We start from the raw sequence: 19,988 nt of genomic DNA, 5'->3' as shown, positions 1-19,988 counted from the left end.
GTACAAACATCACCACTGTCTAGCTCCAGAACGTTTTCTTCACCCTCAAAAAAGCAAAGTCCTTTTGCATCCAGTAAACATTTCTCAAGCCCCTCCCTGCCCCTCAGCCCACTGCGTCTGCCTGAGCTCAGGCCACATCAGCTTTCACCTGAACCTTCATGCACGTAGTTACAGCCTCCCCTTCCAGCTCACAGTGATCTTTCTGAAGTTCCTGTCATCCTCTTACCCTCCACCCCTCCCAAGACCCTGAGGACAGGGCCCAGCGGGTCAGCATGGTGGACAAGGCCCTCTGTTCTGGCCCCTCCTACCCGTCCCCACACTCCGGTTCCTATAACCACCTGTGCCCCGAATTCATCGATTTCTCCTGCCCCTGTGCTCTGGTACATGCTGTTCTCCTGCCCCGAGTCTCCCTCCCATCCCTTCTGTCCTGGTCCAAGGCTCAGTTCCGGCGTCCGTTCCTTCAGACTTGCCTTGGCCTCTCCTGGGCACCCCTTCCTCCTGGCCTTACACCACTTAGTCCAGCTGTCTGGGTCCCCACCAGCCTGCACGTCTAGGACAACAGGGCTCCTTTCTCATTCACCTTGTGATCCCAGCACCTGGCACCAGGTGCTCAGGAAATGTTTTCCTGAAAGAAACTTGAACTGAACTTGGAGGTGCCTGAGATTCAGGGCAGCTGGGTCAGCACACTGCATGCTGAGCTTCGCGGGTCACCAGGGCCTCCGTGTTTCGTGGCTCCCTATATTTTCCTGATAGTGGTGGACGGTCCCTCCTTCTCTACCACCCGCCCCTAGCCACCCACTTCTTTCTGAGTCATTTCCAGGTGGAGGGCTGAGGAGCTGACTGAGTCGCGATGCCTCATCTTCCCCAGAGCATCAGTATCCGCTGACTACTGGCCGGAGGTGGCGGGAAGCAGGGCCCTTTGTTTTAGGGTGTGGGGCCTTGGCGCCGTGGTCCCCCGGTGTCTCATCTGAGCTGTGGTGATTCTCTTCCTTTGGATCTTCTCCATCTGCCTTCATCTCTCCAGGTTAAAAAAAAAATCTGTCCTCTTTGAGCTTCCCTGGTGGCTCAGATGGTAAAGAATCTGCCTGCAATGCCTGAAACCCTGGTCAATCCTGGGGTCAGGAAGATCCCCTGGAGAAGGAAGTGGCAACCCTTTCAAGTACTCTTGCCTGGGAAATCCCATGGACAGAGCAGCCTGGAGGGCTACAGTCCATGGGGTTGCAAAGAGTTGGACATGACTGAGCAACTAACAATTCACTTCTCAACCGTGTCCTTTTCATTACAGTTCTGAACCTTTGGTGTTCTCTCTCCAGAAAGACACACACTTGCATATAATTGGAGGTGGTTCATGGGTCCCCTAACACCTCTCTGTGAACCTCAGGAAGGCCTGGGTTGTAGCAATCACTCTGTTGTATAAATAATGAGCCCTACACACAGTAATCTAGTTTGGCTGCTCCTGGAAAGTTTATTCACAAAGAGGATATTATTTTTCATATTATCTTAATGATCGCATCCCTGGAGGCTCAGCTGTAAAGAATCCGCCTGCCAATGCAGAAGGTACAGGAGATTCAGGTTCGATCCCTGGGTCAGGAAGGTCCCCTGGAGAGGGAAATGGCAACCCACTCCAGTATTCTTGCCTGGGAAATCCCACGGACAGGGGAGACTGGTGGGCTGCTGTCCAAAGAGTTGCAAAGACTTGGACATGACTGAGAGAGTGAGCGCACACGTGTCTTAAGAATCAGGTTTTTTTGAGATTTTTGAGATTTTTGAAGGTTGTGTGGTGTATTTGTTATCTATCACTCCTTAACAAATCATCCCCAGACTCAGTGGTTTAAGATAATTTATCATCTCACGCAGTTTCTGAGGGGCAGGAGTCTGGGAATGGCTTAGTTGGGTGGTGCCGACTCAGGGTTTGTCTGGAAGCTGCAGGTAAAATATTGGTCAGGGTTATGGTTTACCTGAGGGCCTGTCGGATGCTGTGGATTCTGCCTTTAAGCCCACTCATGAGGCCATTCCTCACCTTGTGGGTCTCTGCAGAGGGAGGCTCATGACATGGCAGCTGGCTTTGCGAAGAGTGATCCCAGAAGAGGAGGGGGTACCCAAGAGGAAAAATGCAATTACAAACTAATCTCAAAAGTGACCTACTAGCACTTCTGCAATATTGTTGTTCCTGAGACCAACCCTGGCCCGATGTGGGAGGAGACCACTGGCTGGTGTGACAGTAGAAGGCAGGGCTCGCTGGGGGGCCCTCTTGAAGACTGGAAACCGGAAGGGTGTTGGTGGAGGCGGTGGTCATGGTGATAAAACCGAGGCTGCTGGCCTGTTGCATCAAGTCAATGAGCTGGGATTCGTATCTTAATACATTTTATAAATGCTTCCCCTTCTTCTGTCCTGCCTTCCCTTCTTCTTTGTCTGCTCCCACTGGCTGGCTGTGGAAATGTGAGATCCCTACCAGCGAATCAGCTGAGTTAATTTATTAAGCAGATGTGTGTTAGGTTCGCTTAGAAAAACAAGGTGGCGGAAGTGCCTTACGTTAGTGAACATCCTCCTCTTGAAAAACCAACTATCCAATGCTTTAGCCGAGTTTGCTGTTAACTGGTTAGACAGTGGTAGAGCGCCCTAGGGCTGGTCAGAAACTGCCAGTCCCACCCTTCTCTGAGCCCCCAGCATTGGGTGCAGTGCCTGGCACAGAGACAGCCCCTCCAGTATCTGCTGAATGAGTGATGCTAAGGAAATGGGAAGGAGATGTCAATCAGGGGCCAGGCACTGGGCAAAGTGGACCTGCCCCTTCAGTGCTCTCAGCCACCTTGGTTTGGTCATTATTGTTTGAGATCAAAATACCAGGGAAGGCAAGTATTAGTGTTCCCTCTTTATAGGAGGAGAGGTGGTATCCTGGAAGGGTTAGATAACTCCCAGTGACACCCAGCTAATGGCTGTGGGACCAGGGGTTTGGACCAGGTATGTCCGACTCTGCTTTCTTCCTGGTCCCAGTTCTGTGTCCCAGTGTATCAGGCATGGGTGTGCATTTCAGATGATGACAGTAAAGTAGCCCAAACCAGAGGGGTAACTAACACCAGGAGTCTGGAGAAGTTGTTGTAAGTCACCTTAGAAATTTAAGAATATATTTTTTCAATTATTTATTTGGCTATGCTGGGTCTTCATTGCTGCGAGGGGTTTTCTCTAGTTGTGGTGAATGGGGGCTACTCTTTATTGCGGTAGCTTCTCTCGTTGAAACGCACGGGCTCTAGGGCACACAGGCTCGGTAGTTGCAGCTCCCGGGCTCTGAAGCGCAGGCTCGGTAGTTGCAGCTCCCGGGCTCTGAGGCGCAGGCTCGGTAGTTGTGGCCCATGGGTTTAGTTGCTTCATCACGTGTGGGATCTTCCTGGATCCAGATCAGGTATCGAACCTATGTTTCCTGCTTTGTTAGGGGGACTCTTTACCACTGAGCCATGAGGGAAACCCTGTTTTGTTTTGTTTTTCCCCTGAAAAAAATTTGCTGGAAATATGACTTCAAGGAAGAGCTTTAGAGAGTGCAAGACTCAACAGCTGGTTTTATACCTGTGACTGACAGAATCTAGTTGACATTTTGAAAGCGCTTTGTGCCAGGAACTGTGCTCCAAGGACTTAAACTGTTTCTCTTTTACACTTGCTGTTATCATGTCCATTGCGACTTCCCTGCTGGCTCAGTGCTAAAGAATCCGCCTGCCAAGTAGGAGACTCAGGCTCAATCCCTGGGTCAGAAAGATCCCCTGGAGAAGGAAGCAGCAACCCACTCCAGTATTCTTGTCTGGGAAATCCTATGGACAGAAGAGCCTGTCAGGCTACAGTCCATGGGATTGCAAGAGTCGGATATGACTTAAGCCACTAAACAACAATGTCCATTGTATGGATAAGCAAACTGAGGCTCAGAGAAGCTCAGTAACTTATCTAAAGACACGCAGGTTGTGTGCAGAGGTGGGATTTGGTCCAGGAAGTCTGACTCTGCACTCATCCCCTGCTCTCTACTATCTCCTGATAGAATCACTGCACTAAACATCATCACTTAAAGTGAAGGAGAAGGTACTGAAGGAGTAGGGAGACTTATCCGTCCTTACCTGGGAAGGGAATGTATTAATTGATGGGAAAATAACATGGTTAAAAGAAACTTCTATTCTGAGAGCTCACCCAATAAGCTCCTCAGACCAGGACCTGCAAGACGAAAAAAGGGAGTTCTGAAGATTAATGGTGTAAGAAATGCATCTAAACAATCACCTTGTTTCACCTTGTGACTAATCAGATGCCATTTTTTTGTTAAGATGCTCAGAAATAAAGGCACAAGGATGGACTGTTCTATTCAGTTAAAAGCTGGGACATGTTGAAGTTAAATTTTAAGCTGTTCAAAAAAGATTTGATGTTATGAAAAGAGAGAGAAAGAAAGACAATTTTTTTTGTTTTCTTGCCAGTATCTCTGGCTAGCTACCTGGCTATACCTTTTGCTGTCTGTAAAATGATTTGGGACCACTTATAAAAATTATGTATATTACTGTTCAATAGGATAAAATAAGGAAATCAGAGTGAGAAGAAAATTAAAGCAGTCAAATAAAACCATGACTCTTTCAGCACAGAAAAATGCATCCCAAAGGTTGCTAGAGGTAAAATTGGGGGCTTGTACTTCTTAGCAGTCAAAGAGAAAGAGGGAAGCAAGATCCGTGAGAAAATGTAGTTTCAAGTTCTCACTCATCTGGTGAGGCTTCTGACTTAATCAGCTAGAAAACATCAGCTGAGACTGTGCTAATTTGGTCAGGCTAGGGTGGGGGATGGAGGGGATGGAAGGGTTGGGGGTGGAGTGGAGGGGTTGGGGGGGAGGGTGGTGGAGCATTTCCTGTGCATCGCCATTGATCTCAGAACAGTGGTAGCCATCACTTATCCCACAATTACTTTGTGCCAGGCACTGCACTGGGTACTTTCTACTCTTCTGTCTTACAACAACCTACTATGTATGTATTATAACCTCATTTTAGAGATGAGGAAGTCGAATTCAGAGAGGTTAATCAGCCAAGGTCACACAGTAAGTGTGACCCGAGACATGAGCGTTCCTCTGCCCCAGTCCCAGGTTCTCTCCAGGGCCATGATGCTGCGGCTCACTGGCTGCACGCATCTCCTGGACATGTTTTAGTTGTCACACTCTGAAGCCTGCCACCTTGTCATGGTGGGAATATGAGCCACTTAGCACCAAATGCCCTGTGCTTGACCCACCACGCATAGTCATCACCCGCTTGGGACCCCTGGATGCTCTGTTGTGCAGGAGGTGATGATACCCATCTGATGATGATGGTGGTGTTGTTCCTGAGATAACAGATGGGTGGTTCTGCTCTCCTTCCCCTCGGCCCTTAGCCTTCACCATCAACAGCATCCACATGCAGATCCTGCCGCAAAACACGGTGCAAAACGGGGAGAACCTGACCCTGCAGTGCCTCGTGGATGTCAGCACCACCTCGCCGGTCCAGCCTCTGCACCAGGTGCTGTTCTACAAGGATGATGTGCTGCTTCACAACGTCTCCTCCAGGACAAACAGAGAGAGTTATTTGATTCCCCACGTCCGGGTCTGTGACTCAGGGAGATACAAATGCACCGTGAAACTGAACAACAAGGAGAAAGTGACGCCAGAGCATGAGGTGTGGGTGAAAGGTGAGAGTCTGCAAAAGAACACGGTTTGGGAGGGTGAATCATGAACACGTGCTGTAGCTAGAAGAGGGACTGAATGAGTCACGACACGCTGGACCTCCCTGCCGATCCACCGCCCTTCTCACTGGTGTGCTTGATGTTTTCCCAACCTGAACATGTGGGCAGTAGACGTGCTCCTGATACACCAGGCTTTTCCTAACCTCCTTGCCTTTGCACGGGCTTCCCCTGTGGCTCAGCTGGTAAAGAATCCGCCTGCAATGCAGGAGACCTGGGTTCAATCCCTGGGTTGGGAAGATCCGCTGGAGAAGGGAACGGCTACCCACTCCAGTATTCTGGCCTGGAGAATTCCATGGGCTGTATAGTCCATGGGGTCACAAAGAGTGAGCGACTTTCGCTTCACTTCAGTTGCCTTTGCACATGCTAGCTGCTCTCCCTAGAACTCCCTCTTCATCTCCTCTCCTCATGAATTCTCTCTCCTTGAACATTCAACTCAGTGATCGCTTCTCTGACACTTTTCCCAAACAAAATTGATCTCCCCCAGGGTGCTGGTCCTTATAGCTCTTGTCCCTCTCTGCATTCAGTGGTATTTGTATAAAGGTCAGGACTCTTGGTGTTGACACTGGATTCTTCAGTTGCTCCACTTAGTTTCGGTCTGGACAAGTCCCTTACCTTCTCTACACTTTAAAATTCTCATCAGTGAAATGAAGATAATAATACTACCTCAGGGAGTTACTGAGAGGATTAAAAGATTCTGTGTTGGTAAAGATAGTGCAATTTCTAGCACATAATGAGTCTCCAATAAGCTACAATTACTGTTTCACTCAATAATGCAACTTTCTCACACATCTGGTTGCTCTCCAGACTGTGAGATCCTGAGGAAAGAGGTGATGTTTAGTCTTTTTTTTTTTTTAATATATTTCAAAAAAATCTGGCTCATAATAGGCACTCAGTAAATGATTGTGGAATAAACCCAGTTGAAAAGAGCAAGTAGAAATAGAGATGGAGAAACAAGAAAAATGTATCATTGGGGGAAATTTGGGTCACACAGTTCCATCCATCCATTTTTTCATTGGTTTACTCTCTCAAGAAGCATGTCTCAAGGTTGCAGATCAGGAAGGAAAAAAAAAGGTGCTAGACATGAAAATGCATCTGGCATATCCTAGCTCTGGATGCAATTACAGTCCTGGAAGGAAGAGATACATTTAACAAATCACTGCAGTCCAACAGTCATTTGATCTGACTGCCTTGGGAGCACAGCGGTGAGAAGGAACAATTCGGCCTAGAGGAGTTAGGGACGGCCTCCCAGAAAATGGACAGTGGGTTCAGATACAAAAGATCACATAGGAATTATCTTGATGGCCAAATGGTGCCAAGGACAGAGAAAAGGGATATAGCATAAGAGTGAAAGTGCAGAGGCTGAGAAAGAAGTTGCTCTCCCAGCAGAGTGCCCCTGGATCAACTTTGCTAACCTCTGTAGGCAGGTTTTCATTTCCTGTCTCTAAAGTCGAGATCTCTGGGTATCTCTGCATACCGTTGAATGTTGTTTGTTTTGAGGATTAAATGGGGAGCCGAGGAAGTGATCCAGTGTTGGATGAATGAATGGCCCACCATGTACTAGGTGCTTGGCCAGACCATCCTTAGAAAGAAAGAATCCTTTCAGCAAGCAGGAAGCAGGAAGAACCAGTGGGCAAGTGTTTGGGGGCATTTTCCTCTCAGAAGTATACGACCTCTGACCACCTTCCCATCAGGGATTGAGGCTCACACGGGAGGACATGACTGTGTCACCCTCCAGGCCGGTTCGTCCTCTGGACACCCTGGGCGTCCCGTGGACCATCGCAGCATGGCTGGCCGGATATCCCTCTGTATCACCAGGGGCCACAGACACAGAGAAGCAGAGCAGCACTTCAGCACCTCCACTGGGGACAGGGGAGGAGCCAACGGGTCCCCATGTTCACAGTAGTGATGAGGAAAGAGTGGCAGGCCAAGACTTTGGAAAATAGATGTTGAAAAGAAATGTGCCAGAAACTTGGGATGATTTAACGGACACAGTTTGTGAATTCAGCCCCATTCTTCCTGGACAGCTGCTGCCATAACTGTCATTTCTGCATCACTGAGCTCACTTCTGTGATCAGAACAGTCATTCATACCATTGTTACTTCCAGTGATAAGAACTACCACTTACTCAGGCCCTCCAAGACAAGATAAACGGTTCTGAGCATGTCACATGCATTTCATTTTACTCCTGCAACGGCACCGAGAGATCAGCCTGGTTCCTCCTGTGTGCAAGTGTCGATGTTGGAGCTCAGAGGTTGGTTGGTCTGGTCATATCAAACACAGAGCCAGAGTCAGAACCTAGATCTATCTGACTCTGCAGTTGGCCTCTCTAACTCTTTTTTTATGATAGGAGGTCTTTGAGGCAGAGAAAAGACAGTCCATTCATTCATTAACCGTTTATCAAGTGCCTATTCTGATGAAGACCCAACAATGAGTACAACATGCTCCCATCCCTTGATCCCTTCTCCTGGGGAATCTCATGTAGGGGCAGGGGAGCACCTTCACCAGAAGTGATAGCAGAGGTGGAGCACATGCAGCTCTCCTCCCCAAGAGAACAGCTCTCTATTTCTCCCTTTTTAAAAAAAAATGTTATTTTTATTAATTTTTTTTTTTAAACACCAAAAGCATTTTGTATCTGTGGTATAGCCGATTAACAAGGTTGTGATAGTTTTAGGTGAATAGCGAAGGGATTCAGACATATGTATACATGTATCCATTGTTTATCTCTGACCTGGGCGGGTCAAGGAAAAAGATTCATGAGTGATGCGGGCAGGTGGCACATTCAGGAAGAGGCAGATTTAGGATACGAGCAAGTCTGTCTGACTCCAAGATGGAGTCCATAGCCCTTGGACCCAGGGGCCTGGACAGGACAGCTCATCTCAGCCAGACTCTCCCAGCTCCCTCTAATCTGACCCTGGCTCACCACCTGCTGTATTTTCCCCTCCAGCCCTTCCTCTGCTCTAGACAGCCCTCCTGAAAAGCCACTCATATCCCTTGGCACAAGCAGATCCCAAGGCCCTGGAATGCCTGTCCTTGGCCCCCAGCTCACTTCATCTGTCCAAGTAACCTCCTTCCTCCAAGAATCCTCTCAGGTGCTTTTCCTTTCTAGGATCTTCTTGACTCCTCAGGCAAAGAGGGACTCCTCCTTTCCTGACTGCTCCCTCGGTTACTGTCTCTGTGAGGCACTCTAACTCCTAGTTATTTTCAGCTTTGCTTTTTAAACTGAGGCCACGCCTGCCTCCTCTCCCTGCACCACCCCCTGCCTCTGGCTGTAAAGTCACACAGACCTGGGGGTGAGTTTCAGTTGCTTTGGGGCTTGAAGGCTGTAAGCTTCTGGGTGAGCCTTGAACCTCTCGGAGTGTCACCTTAGTCATCTGTAAAATGGACATAATTTTCTCTTTCCTGACCTCCCCAGAGATTTACTATGAGAATTACAAAATGGAGTCACGGATAGAAAGTTAATCCTAGCTTGTCGTTGGCGTTCAATATATTGTAACAACCACCACGGTAATACTGATGAATACTGGCAGCCTTTGTTTTGTTCTTAACTATGTTGGTTGAGATGACTTGACTTCCCAGTGGAATTATAAACTTTGAAAGCATCAACCACATCTTAGACATCAGTTCAGTTCAGTCCCTCAGTCGTGTCCGACTCTTTGTGACCCTATGAATCGCAGCACGCCAGGCCTCCCTGTCTATCACCAACTCCCGGAGTTCACTCAGACTCACGTCCATCGAGTCAGTGGTGCCATCCAGCCATCTCATCCTGGGTCGTCCCTTTCTCCTCCTGCCCCCAATCCCTCCCAGCATCAGGGTCTTTTCCAATGAGTCAACTCTTCTCATGAGGTGGCCAAAGTACTGGAGTTTCAGCTTTAGCATCATTCCTTCCAAAGAAATCCCAGGGCTGATCTCCTTCAGAGTGGACTGGTTGGATCTCCTTGCAGTCCAAGGGACTCTCAAGAGTCTTCTCCAACACCGCATTCAAAAGCATCAATTATTCGGCGCTCAGCCTTCTTCACAGTCCAACTCTCACATCCATACCTGACCACAGGGAAAACCATAGCCTTGACTAGACAGACCTTTGTTGGCAAAGTAATGACTCTGCTTTTCCATATGCTATCTAGGTTGGTCATAATTTTTCTTCCAAGGAGTAAGAGTCTTTTAATTTCATGGCTGCAGTCACCATCTGCAGTGATTTTGGAGCCCCTCGAAAATAAAATCTGACGCTGTTTCCACTGTTTCCCCATCTATTTCCCATGAAGTGATGGGACCAGATGCCATGATCTTCGTTTTCTGAATGTTGAATGTTTTCTGAATGTTTAAGCCAACTTTTTCACTCTCCACTTTCACTTTCATCAAGAGGCTTTTCAGTTCCTCTTCACTTTCTGCCATAAGGGTGGTGTCATCTGCATATCTGAGGTTATTGATATTTCTCCCAGCAATCTTGATTCCAGCTTGTGCTTCTTCCAGCCCAGCATTTCTCATGATGTACTCTCCATATAAGTTAAATAAGCAGGGTGACAATATACAGCCTTGATGTGCTCCTTTTCTGATTTGGAATCAGTCTGTTGTTCCATGTCCAGTTCTAACCGTTGCTTCCTGACCTGCATATAGGTTTCTCAAGAGGTAGGTCAGGTGGTCTGGTATTCCCATCTCTTTCAGAATTTTCCACAGTTTCTTGTGATCCACACAGTCAAAGGCTTTGGCATAGTCAATAAAGCAGAAATAAATGTTTTTCTGGAACTCTCTTGCTTTTTCTATGATCCAGCGGATGTTGGCAATTTGGTCTCTGGTTCCTCTGCCTTTTCTAAAACCAGCTTGAACATCTGGAAGTTCACGGTTCATGTATTGCTGAAGCCTGGCTTGGAGAATTTTGAGCATTACTTTACTAGCATGTGAGATGAGTGCAATTGTGTGGTAGTTTGAACATTCTTTGGCATTGCCTTTCTTTGGGATTGGAATGAACACTGACTGTTTCCAGTCCTGTGGCCACTGCTGAGTTTTCCAAATTTGTTGGCATATTGAGTGCAGCACTTTCACAGCATCATCTTTCAGGATTTGAAATAGCTCCACTGGAATTCCATCACCTCCACTAGCTTTGTTCATAGTGATGCTTTCCAAGGCCCACTTGACTTCACATTCCAGGATGTCTAGCTCTAGATTAGTGGTCACATCATCATGATTATCTGGGTCGTGAAGACCTTTTTTGTGCAGTTCTGTGTATTCTTGCTACCTCTTCTTAATATCTTCTACTTCTGTTAGGTCCATACCGTTTCTGTCCTTTATTGAGCTCATCTTTGCATGAAATGTTCCCTTGGTACCTCTAATTTTCTTGAAGAGAAGGTCTTTCCCATTCTGTTGTTTTCTTCTATTTCTTTGCATCAATCTCTGAGGAAGGCTTTTTTATCTCTTCTTGCTATTCTTTGGAACTCTGCATTCAGATGCTTATATCTTTCGTTTTCTCTTTTTGCTTTTCACTTCTCTTCTTTTCACAGCTATTTGTAAGGCCTCCCCAGACAGCCATTTTGCTTTTTTGCATTTCTTTTCCATGGGAATGGTCTTGATCCTTGTCTCCTGTACAATGTCACAAACCTCATTCCATAGTTCAACAGGCACTCTATCTATCAGATCTAGGCCCTTAAATCTATTTCTCACTTCCACTGTATAATCAAAAGGGATTTTATTTAGGTCATACCTGAATGGTCTAGCATTTTTCCCTACTTTCTTCAATTTAAGTCTGAATCTGGCAATAAGGAGTTCATGATCTGAGCCACAGTCAGCTCCTGGTCTTGTTTTTGTTGACTGTGTAGAGCTTCTCCATATTTGGCTGCAAAGAAAATAATCAATCTGATTTCGGTGTTGACCATCTGGTGATGTCCATGTGTAGAGTCTTCTCTTGTGTTGTTGGAAGAGGGTGTTTGCTATGACCAGTGTATTTTCTTGGCAAAGCTCTATTAGCCTTTTGCCCTGCTTCATTCTGTACTCCAAGGCCAATTTTGCCTGTTACTCCAGGTGTTTCTTGACTTCCTATTTTTGCATTCCAGTCCCCTATAATGAAAAGGACGTCTTTTTTGGGTGTTAGTTCTAAAAGGTCTTGTAGGTCTTGTAGGTCTTCATAGAACCGTTCAACTTCAGCTTCTTCAGCGTTACTGGTTGGGGCATAGACTTGGATTACTGTGATATTGATGGTTTGCCTTGGAGATGAACAGAGATCATTCTGTCATTTTTGAGATTGCATCCAAGTACTGCATTTCAGACTCTTTTGTTGACCATGATGGCTACTCCATTTCTTCTGAGGGATTCCTGCCCGCAGTAGTAGATATAATGGTCATCTGAGTTATATTCACCCATTCCAGTCCATTTCAGTTCGCTGATTCCTAGAATGTCGACATTCACCCTTGCCATCTCTTGTTTGACCACTTCCAGTTTGCCTTGATTCATGGACCTGACATTCCAGGTTCCTATGCAATATTGCTCTTTACAGCATCAGACCTTGCTTCTATCACCAGTCACATCCACAGCTGGGTATTGTTTTTGCTTTGGCTCCATCCCTTCATTCTTTCTGGAGTTATTCTCCACTTATCTCCAGTAGCATATTGGGCACCTACTGACCTGGGGAGTTCCTCTTTCAGTATCCTATCATTTTGCCTTTCATACTGTTCATGGGGTTCTCAAAGCAAGAATACTGAAGTGCTTTGCCATTCCCTTCTCCAGTGGACCGCATTCTGTCAGACCTCTCCACCATGACCTGCCCGTCTTGGGTGGCCCCATGGGCATGGCTTAGTTTCACTGAGTTAGACAAGGCTGTGGTCCTAGTGTGATTAGATTAACTGGTTTTCTGTGAGTATGGTTTCATTGTGTCTGCCCTCTGATGCCCTCTTGCAACACCTACCGTCCTACTTGGGTTTCTCTTACCTTGGATGTGGGGTATCTCTTCACGGCTGCTCCAGCAAAGCACAGCCGCTGCTCCTTACCTTGGACAAGGGGTATCTCCTCACCGCTGCCCCTCCTGACCTTGTCCGTGGAATAGCTCCTCTAGGCCCTCCTGCGCCGGCTAGGCCACCGCTCCTTGGACTATCTTAGACATAGTCTACATATTTTTCCAAAGAACCTGGTATGGTGCTCAGCGCATACATAGTCAGCAATTACCTGGTAGGTAACACTGAGGTTCTGGGAACAAAAGAACCATCAGATGGGTCAACCCCAGTGACTGGGCTGACGGGTGGCTTGGCCGCTGGAGCAAACATACTAACGAACTTTCTCCTCCCCCGAAGGAGTGTCTGATCCCAGGGTGACGCTGGACAAGAAGGAGGTGATAGAAGGTGGAGTCGTGGTAGTCAACTGTTCTGTCCCAGAGGAAAAGGCTCCTGTACATTTCACAATAGAAAAATTCGAACTAGATATAAGGAGTGCCAAGAAAAAAAGAGAAAAAACCTCTCAGAACCAGAATTTTGTGACGCTGGAATTCACAGTTGAGGAGCAAGACCGTGCCATATTTTTCCAATGTCAAGCGAAGATCTTTTCCGGGTCCAACGTGGAGTCCTCCATATCCATGAAGAGTGAACTGGTCACTGTGCGGGGTCAGAGTCCTACTCTCCTTTCTATCATTCTTCCTGGTTTGCTGATTTGGTCTGGGGAGAAAGCCCAGAATTGGAAAGGGGCTCAGGCCTTTGCTGCTCAAGACTGTTCTTTGTTTATTATTATTATTTTGTATTGGAGTATAGGTGATTCACAAGTGTTGTGATAGTTTCAGGGGAACAGTGAAGGGACTCAACCATACATATACATGTATCCATTCTCCCCCAAACTCCCTTCTGGTCCACAAAACACTGAGCAGAGTTCCATGTGCTATATGGTAGGTCCTTGTTGGTCATCCATTTTAAATATAGCAGTGTGTACATGTCCATCCCAAACTCCCTAACGATCCCTTCCCCTCATCCTTCCCCACCCCTCCTGCAACATTCTCTAAGTCTGGGAGTCTGTTCCTCTTTTGTAAGTAAGTTCATTTGTGTTTCTTTTTAGAATCCACATACAGGAGACATCATACCATATTTCTCCTTCTCTGTCAAGACTGTTCTTAATCACTTTATTTTTTTCAACAATTTAACTATATACACTTATATATTTCCAAACAATGTTTAACCTTCATACATGATGTATTTTGTTATTGTTCTTTCTATTCTATTTCCATTTCTTAAAGCACTGGCTGAGACTCACTGAAATGATATCTTGTGTGACCTGCAGCTTGGGAACCGTGACTTTAAACCATGAGGATCAGACATCAGGAAGTGGGGTCTGGAGGGGATTCAGAGGAAAGGAGGGGCAGGTCCTCAGCTTTTGCCTCCTGCGTTTGACAAGGGATTTCCCCCTTCTACCCATCCTTCCATCACTGAGACATTGGACTAGTAGGAAACAGATGAGGTGGCCTGAGAAGTGCTCTCAGGACAGAAAGGCTACAGCAGAGGGGAGCCAGGGTCTGAGAGTCCAGGACAGAGAGCTCAGAGCTCCAGGTCAGGCACCCAGCAGCTCCCTGTGACCTGAGAAGGGAGCATGCGTGAAGCAGGAAGAAGGCAGGGGAAGGAACAGTTTACTGCAGAAAGCCTCAAGTGTATTCAGGATCGGAGCCCTACAGCTTGTTAAGTGACCCTCAGGGGACTTCCCTGGTGGTCCAATGTTGGGAATCTGCTCGTCCAATGCAGGGGACAGGGGTTCGATCCCTGGTCAGGGAACTAAGATCCTACATGCTGTGTGGTGTGGCCAAAAAAATAATAGAACAACAATTGAGAAAAAAAATGAACCTCTGCTTTTGGCACCTTCACTTTTGCCCATTGTGTGTACATAATACTATATTGTATGTGTATATATTTCCTGTATAGTATTATGTGTGTATATGTATATATATAGTATTATGTATATACAACATTTTTTTATTGTAGTTCATGGTGTGGGTTAAATTTTTAGAAAATACGGTACTATATAAAGTGACAATTCTTCACAGTAAGTATCAACACTTAGAGAAGGTCCTTTGTACGGTATTCTAGACTTATTCTGCTCATTCGTCATGTGCACACACAGTTTTGACTTGTTTATCTTTGTTTTTACCAAAAAAAAAGAGAGAGAGAGAGACCTGTCAAACATTCTATCTTATAACTTTTTCTTAACAAATACAGTATAGATGTACTTTTGTCCATATCAGGAAATACAGATCTTTACCATTTTAGTGACAACTCAGAATCCTGTTGTAAGGATATGCTCATTTCATTTTAGTTTTTTAAATTAATTTATTTTCTGAAAGTGAAAGAAGCTTTTATTCAGGGAGGGAACACACTCCATAGACAGAGTGTGGGCTGTCTCAGAAGGTGACAGTCACCGGCCTCATTTTATGTTGATGGACATTTAAGCATTTTTTCCCCACTCGTTTGCTCTTAAGACAATCTTGCAGCGAACATTCTTGTAACTTCTATATTTTCGTGAGTATCCTATTTTTTATGTGTCATATTCTCTTTTTATTGAATTATTTATTTCTTTATGTTTGGCTGTGCTGGGTCTTTGTTTCTCTAGTTTCAGGGTGTAGGGACTACTCTAGTTCTGATGTGCAGGCTTCTCATTGTGGTGGCTTCTCTTGGTGAAGAGCGTGAGCTCTAGGGCACACAGGCTTCGGTAATTGTGGCACACGGCTTCGTTGCTCTGAGGCACGTGGAATATTCCTGGACCAGGGATTGAACCCATGTCCCCTGCTTTGGCAGGCAGATTCTTAACCACTGGACCACCAGGGAAGTCCCTGTGTCAAATTCTTGATTCAAATGTTCTGTGTATTTTCGGTGTTGAAAAATATCACCAATGCGCTCCTCCAAAAGGATAAACATTTCCATCAAAAGTATTCATTTTCCCATATCCTGGCTTCCCTGGTGGCTCAGAGGTTAAAGCGTCTGCCTCTAGTGCAGGAGACCTGGGTTCGACCCCTAGGTCAGGAAGATCCTCTGGAGAAGGAAATGGCCACCCACTCCAGTATTCTTGCCTGGAGAATCCCATGGATGGAGGAGCCTGGTGGGCTACAGTCCACGGGGTCGCAAAGAGTCGAACACGACTGAGCGACTTCACTTTCAACTAACTTTCATCAACACAGTGTATTATTGATGTTTTCTCTATTGATGCTTTATCTTTTACTGACTGCCTTGTGAGCAGCTTGTGGGATCTCAGTCCTCAGTCAGGGATTGAACCTGGGCCACAGTAGGGAAAGCACCGAATGTTAACCACTAGGCTGCCAGGGAGCTCCCAATGGTTTTGTTAGTTTTGACAGTTTATTATAATTGAAGCACAATGGCATATCACTACTGTGATGTGTATTTCTTTGGTCTTTAGTGAGGTTGAGTACGCTTTTTACATTTGTAAATGTATGCTTTTGCATCCCTTCATGCCTGTCTATTCACATACACTTTGCCCATATTTGCCTACTGCTTCTGATTGATTTGTTTGAGCCCTTTATAGATTAAAGGAATGAGCTCTTTGTCAGGTGCCATGCAAAAATTTACCCAGTTTGTCACTTGTCTTTATTTTTTACTTCGATGAAAAAGCTTTCAATCTTTAGTTAAAATCAAAGTTATGCATCTTTTTTCCTTATGGTATCAATTTATGCATCTTTTTTTTTTTTACGGTATCCAGTTTTATGATTCATACCTAAAGTTCCTCCATGCTCCGAGATTATTAAAGCAAAAAATGCACCTCTGTTTTCTTTTACTGTTTCTGTGATTTAATTTTTTTTTCCTCTTGTGCATTTAGATCTCTGACACATTGAGTCTGGGTGTCAGGAAAAAAATCTTTAGTTATTATCAAGCTACCCCAGAGGGTATTATTGAATGCCCTAAAAGATGCCATCTCTTTTTTTGATTCTTACTCAGGAAAACAAACTCCTTTTTTTTTTTAGTGATAGTTTTTTATTGTGAATTTAAATGACTTTACAGTAAAAAAAAAAGCTAACGAATATTAAAGTAGTAGGTCACTTTAAATTTACTTTTGGCGTTTTTTTCATGTCCTTATCTGTATTTTACGTGGCTGTAATTGGTGTATACACTCCCTTACGCTCTGCTGGGTGTTTTGGTGGAAGCAAAGGCCTGGCTCTACTTCCCTCACCATGTCCGAACCCTAATGTCTGACCCATATTTTATTAAAACAGTGTTTTCCAAACTGCTTGAGTCATGAAATCAATTTAGTTGGTCACAACCAGCATTTTTAAAAAAGAAATAGAATAGACTAGAAAACACTTTGCAGGGGGATATGGCATTATTTAAAAATTCATTTCCATGAAGCTGAACTTTGGAAAGCAAGGGAATATCTAAGCTGAAATGCCAGAGGTACATGAAATGGTATGAGAGTTACCTAGAAAATCCTTGGTGGGCAGGAGAGGGGTCTGATTCTCACTGCTGTGATTATTTCTGAAGTCATTTGAAAAATGTTCTTCAGATGAGATGTAGGTTTGACCTTTGGGAAGCTCAAAGTTAGAGAAATGAAATTAAGAAGAAGGCTGAAGATGCAAGAGTGAGCGGGAGGGAGGGAGCACCAGAGCAGCCTAGGTGAAGGTTTTTGAGAGGAAAGGTTGAATTTTCTTTTTAATTAATAAGGAAAAACTGGTTGGCATCCAAAAGCACAGAAAAGGGGAGGGAAGTGCCTTTTCTCCTCACCCGGATTTGAACTTGAGTCCAACCAGCCTGTCCTCTTCTCGTAGAATCCTTCTCTAATCCCAAGTTCCACATCATCCCCGAGGGAAAGATCACAGAAGGAGATGACCTCCAGGTCAAGTGCACCGTTCAGGTGACGCACCAGGCCCAGTCATTCCCGGAAATCATCATCCAGAAGGACAGGGAGATTGTCGCACACAACAGCCTCAGCAGTGAGGCTGTGTACTCCGTGATGGCCACGACAGAGCACAACGGCAACTACACGTGCAAAGTGGAAGCCAGTCGCATATCCAAAGTCAGCAGCGTCGTGGTCAACATCACAGGTAGGGCTGCTGGAGGGCGTCGGCACGTGGCGGGCTCATGAGGTGTCTGTGCTGGAATCCGGACTGGGCAGTGAGAGCTGGTTCTTCTGCTCCCACCGGTCTGAATGGATGTGCTCAGGCAGGGCCGTGGTGCTTGTGGGGAGAAAGTCAGTGCAGAGCGAGTCAGCAGTCCACTGTGGTGCTTGAGGGTGCAGGTTGGGCCATCAGATCCCAGCCGGGCCTCTCAGTACATCTGTGACCTTGGGTGAGTGACTGACCGTCTCCTTGCCACAGTTCTGACAGTGGAGTGATGATAGCACTGCAAGACTGTTATAAGGATTAAACGCCATCGCCTTTCCTACAGAGCCGTGTACAGAGTAAGCACTCAGCAAGTGTTAGCTGATGTTTCTGTTATTATGTCACATTTTTCTTCCCTTTGTGCCAAGTACTGTGCTAGATTTCTACATCCCTGTGGAGGTCCTAAGACAGGGTCAGGAGCAAGAAAGCATTCAGTTCAGTTCAGCTCAGTCACTCAGTCGTGTCCGACGCTTTGCAACCCCATGAATCGCAGCACGCCAGGCCTCCCTGTCCATCGCCAACTCCTGGAGTTCACTCAGACTCACGTCCATTGAGTCAGTGATGCCATCCAGCCATCTCATCCTGGGTCGTCCCCTTCTCCTCCTGCCCCCAATCCCTCCCAGCCTCAGAGTCTTTTCCAATGAGTCAACTCTTCACATGAGGTGGCCAAAGTATTGGAGTTTCAGCTTTAGCATCATTCCTTCCAAAGAACACCGAGGGGTAGACTCAAAAATAATAGTCACAGTTCCTCTTTGTTGAATACTCTTTACCTGGTTTACATACATTTTCATTTCAAGCGCATAATTATGCCATAAAGTAGGTATTATGATGCTGGCTTTATGGATGTAGAAACTGGAGCTGAGAAGTCAGGTCACTCACCTAATGATTACAGGATTGCTGAGTGGCAGAGCAAGAGTTACCCACCGGCCTGTTAGATTTCCAAACCCATGTACTTAGGAAGTTCCCCTGGATGCCTTTCTTCTTTACCTGGCTTTACTTTTCATTTATTTATTTAGTTTAATTTGGGGGCTGTACTAAGTCTTCATCGGAGAAGGAAACGGCAACCCACTCCAGTATTCTGGCCTGGAGAGTCGCGTGGACAGAGGAGCCTGGTGGGCTGCAGTCCATGGGGTTGCAAGGGGTTGGACACAGCAGAGCACACATAGACACAAGTCTTCACTGCTGCGCTCTGGCTTCTCTAGCTGCAGTACGCGGGCTTAGTTGCCCTGCTGCGGCTGAGATCCCTGACCAGGGATCGAACCCACGCCCCCTGCAGCAGAAGCATAGGGTCTTTTTCTTTTTTAATTGGAGGCTAATTACTTTACAATTGTGGTGGTTTTTGCCATACATTGACATGAATCAGCCATGGGTGTACATCATGTGTTCCCCATCCTGAACCCCCCTCCCACCTCCCTCCCCATCCCATTCCTCAGGGTCATCCCAGTGCCAGCCCTGAGCACCCTGTCTCATGCATCGAACCTGGGCTGGCGATCTGTTTCACATATGATAATATACATGTTTCAATGCTATTCCCTCAGATCATCCCACCCTCGCCTTCTCCCACAGAGTCCAGAAGACTGTTCTGTACATCTGTGTCTCTTTTGCATATAGGTTCATCATTACCATCTTTCTAAATTCCATATATATGTGTTAGTATACTGCATTGGTGTTTTTCTTTCTGACTTACTTCACTCTGTATAATAGGCTCTGGTTTCATCCACCACATTAGAACTGATTCAAATGTATTCTTTTTAATGGCTGAGTGATATTCCATTGTGTAAATGTACCACAGTTTTCTTATCCATTCATCTGCGGATGGACATCTAGGTTGCTTCCATGTCCTGGCTATTATAAACAGTGCTGCGAGAAGTGCAGGGTCTTAACCGCTGGATGGCCAGGGAAGTCCCTACCTGATTTTACTTTTCAAAACAGCTTTCACCAGAAAAAAGAAAAAATGTACTCTACCTCCCCCTGTGTATTGAGTACCTTTAGGCCCTAGAATGTTAAGGTGGTGAGGGTATTATCTGTTTTACCTGGTGCTATATCGCTAAGAGCTGAACAGTACCTGCCATACAGTAGGCTTTCAATACATATTTGTTGGATGAAAAGGTGAGCATTGGGTGACACTGTTCCAGAGGCAGAGAGAGTCAGCACTTTTTGGTTCCCAAGTGAAAGTGTTCATTCATTCATCATTCATTTGCTCATTTACTGAAAG

The 19,988-nt window shown here is 45.9% G+C and overlaps 1 protein-coding gene across 3 annotated transcripts in view; it reads left to right on the top strand.

Annotated features, from left to right (window-relative positions):
• Positions 1–19,988, top strand: part of PECAM1 (platelet and endothelial cell adhesion molecule 1) — a 66,576-nt gene that overhangs the window by 5,251 nt on the left and 41,337 nt on the right. For all 3 annotated transcript variants that reach the window (XM_052657400.1, XM_052657402.1, XM_052657401.1), the window contains 3 exons: positions 5,374–5,667; positions 12,993–13,298; positions 17,441–17,716. In XM_052657400.1, the coding sequence (XP_052513360.1) occupies positions 5,374–5,667; positions 12,993–13,298; positions 17,441–17,716 (876 nt within the window). The remainder of the gene's footprint in view (positions 1–5,373; positions 5,668–12,992; positions 13,299–17,440; positions 17,717–19,988) is intronic.

The sequence above is a fragment of the Budorcas taxicolor genome, chromosome 19 (genome assembly GCF_023091745.1).
Source record: "Budorcas taxicolor isolate Tak-1 chromosome 19, Takin1.1, whole genome shotgun sequence".
Classification (NCBI taxonomy): Eukaryota; Metazoa; Chordata; class Mammalia; order Artiodactyla; family Bovidae; genus Budorcas; species Budorcas taxicolor.
This window is presented reverse-complemented; position numbering and strand designations above follow the sequence as displayed.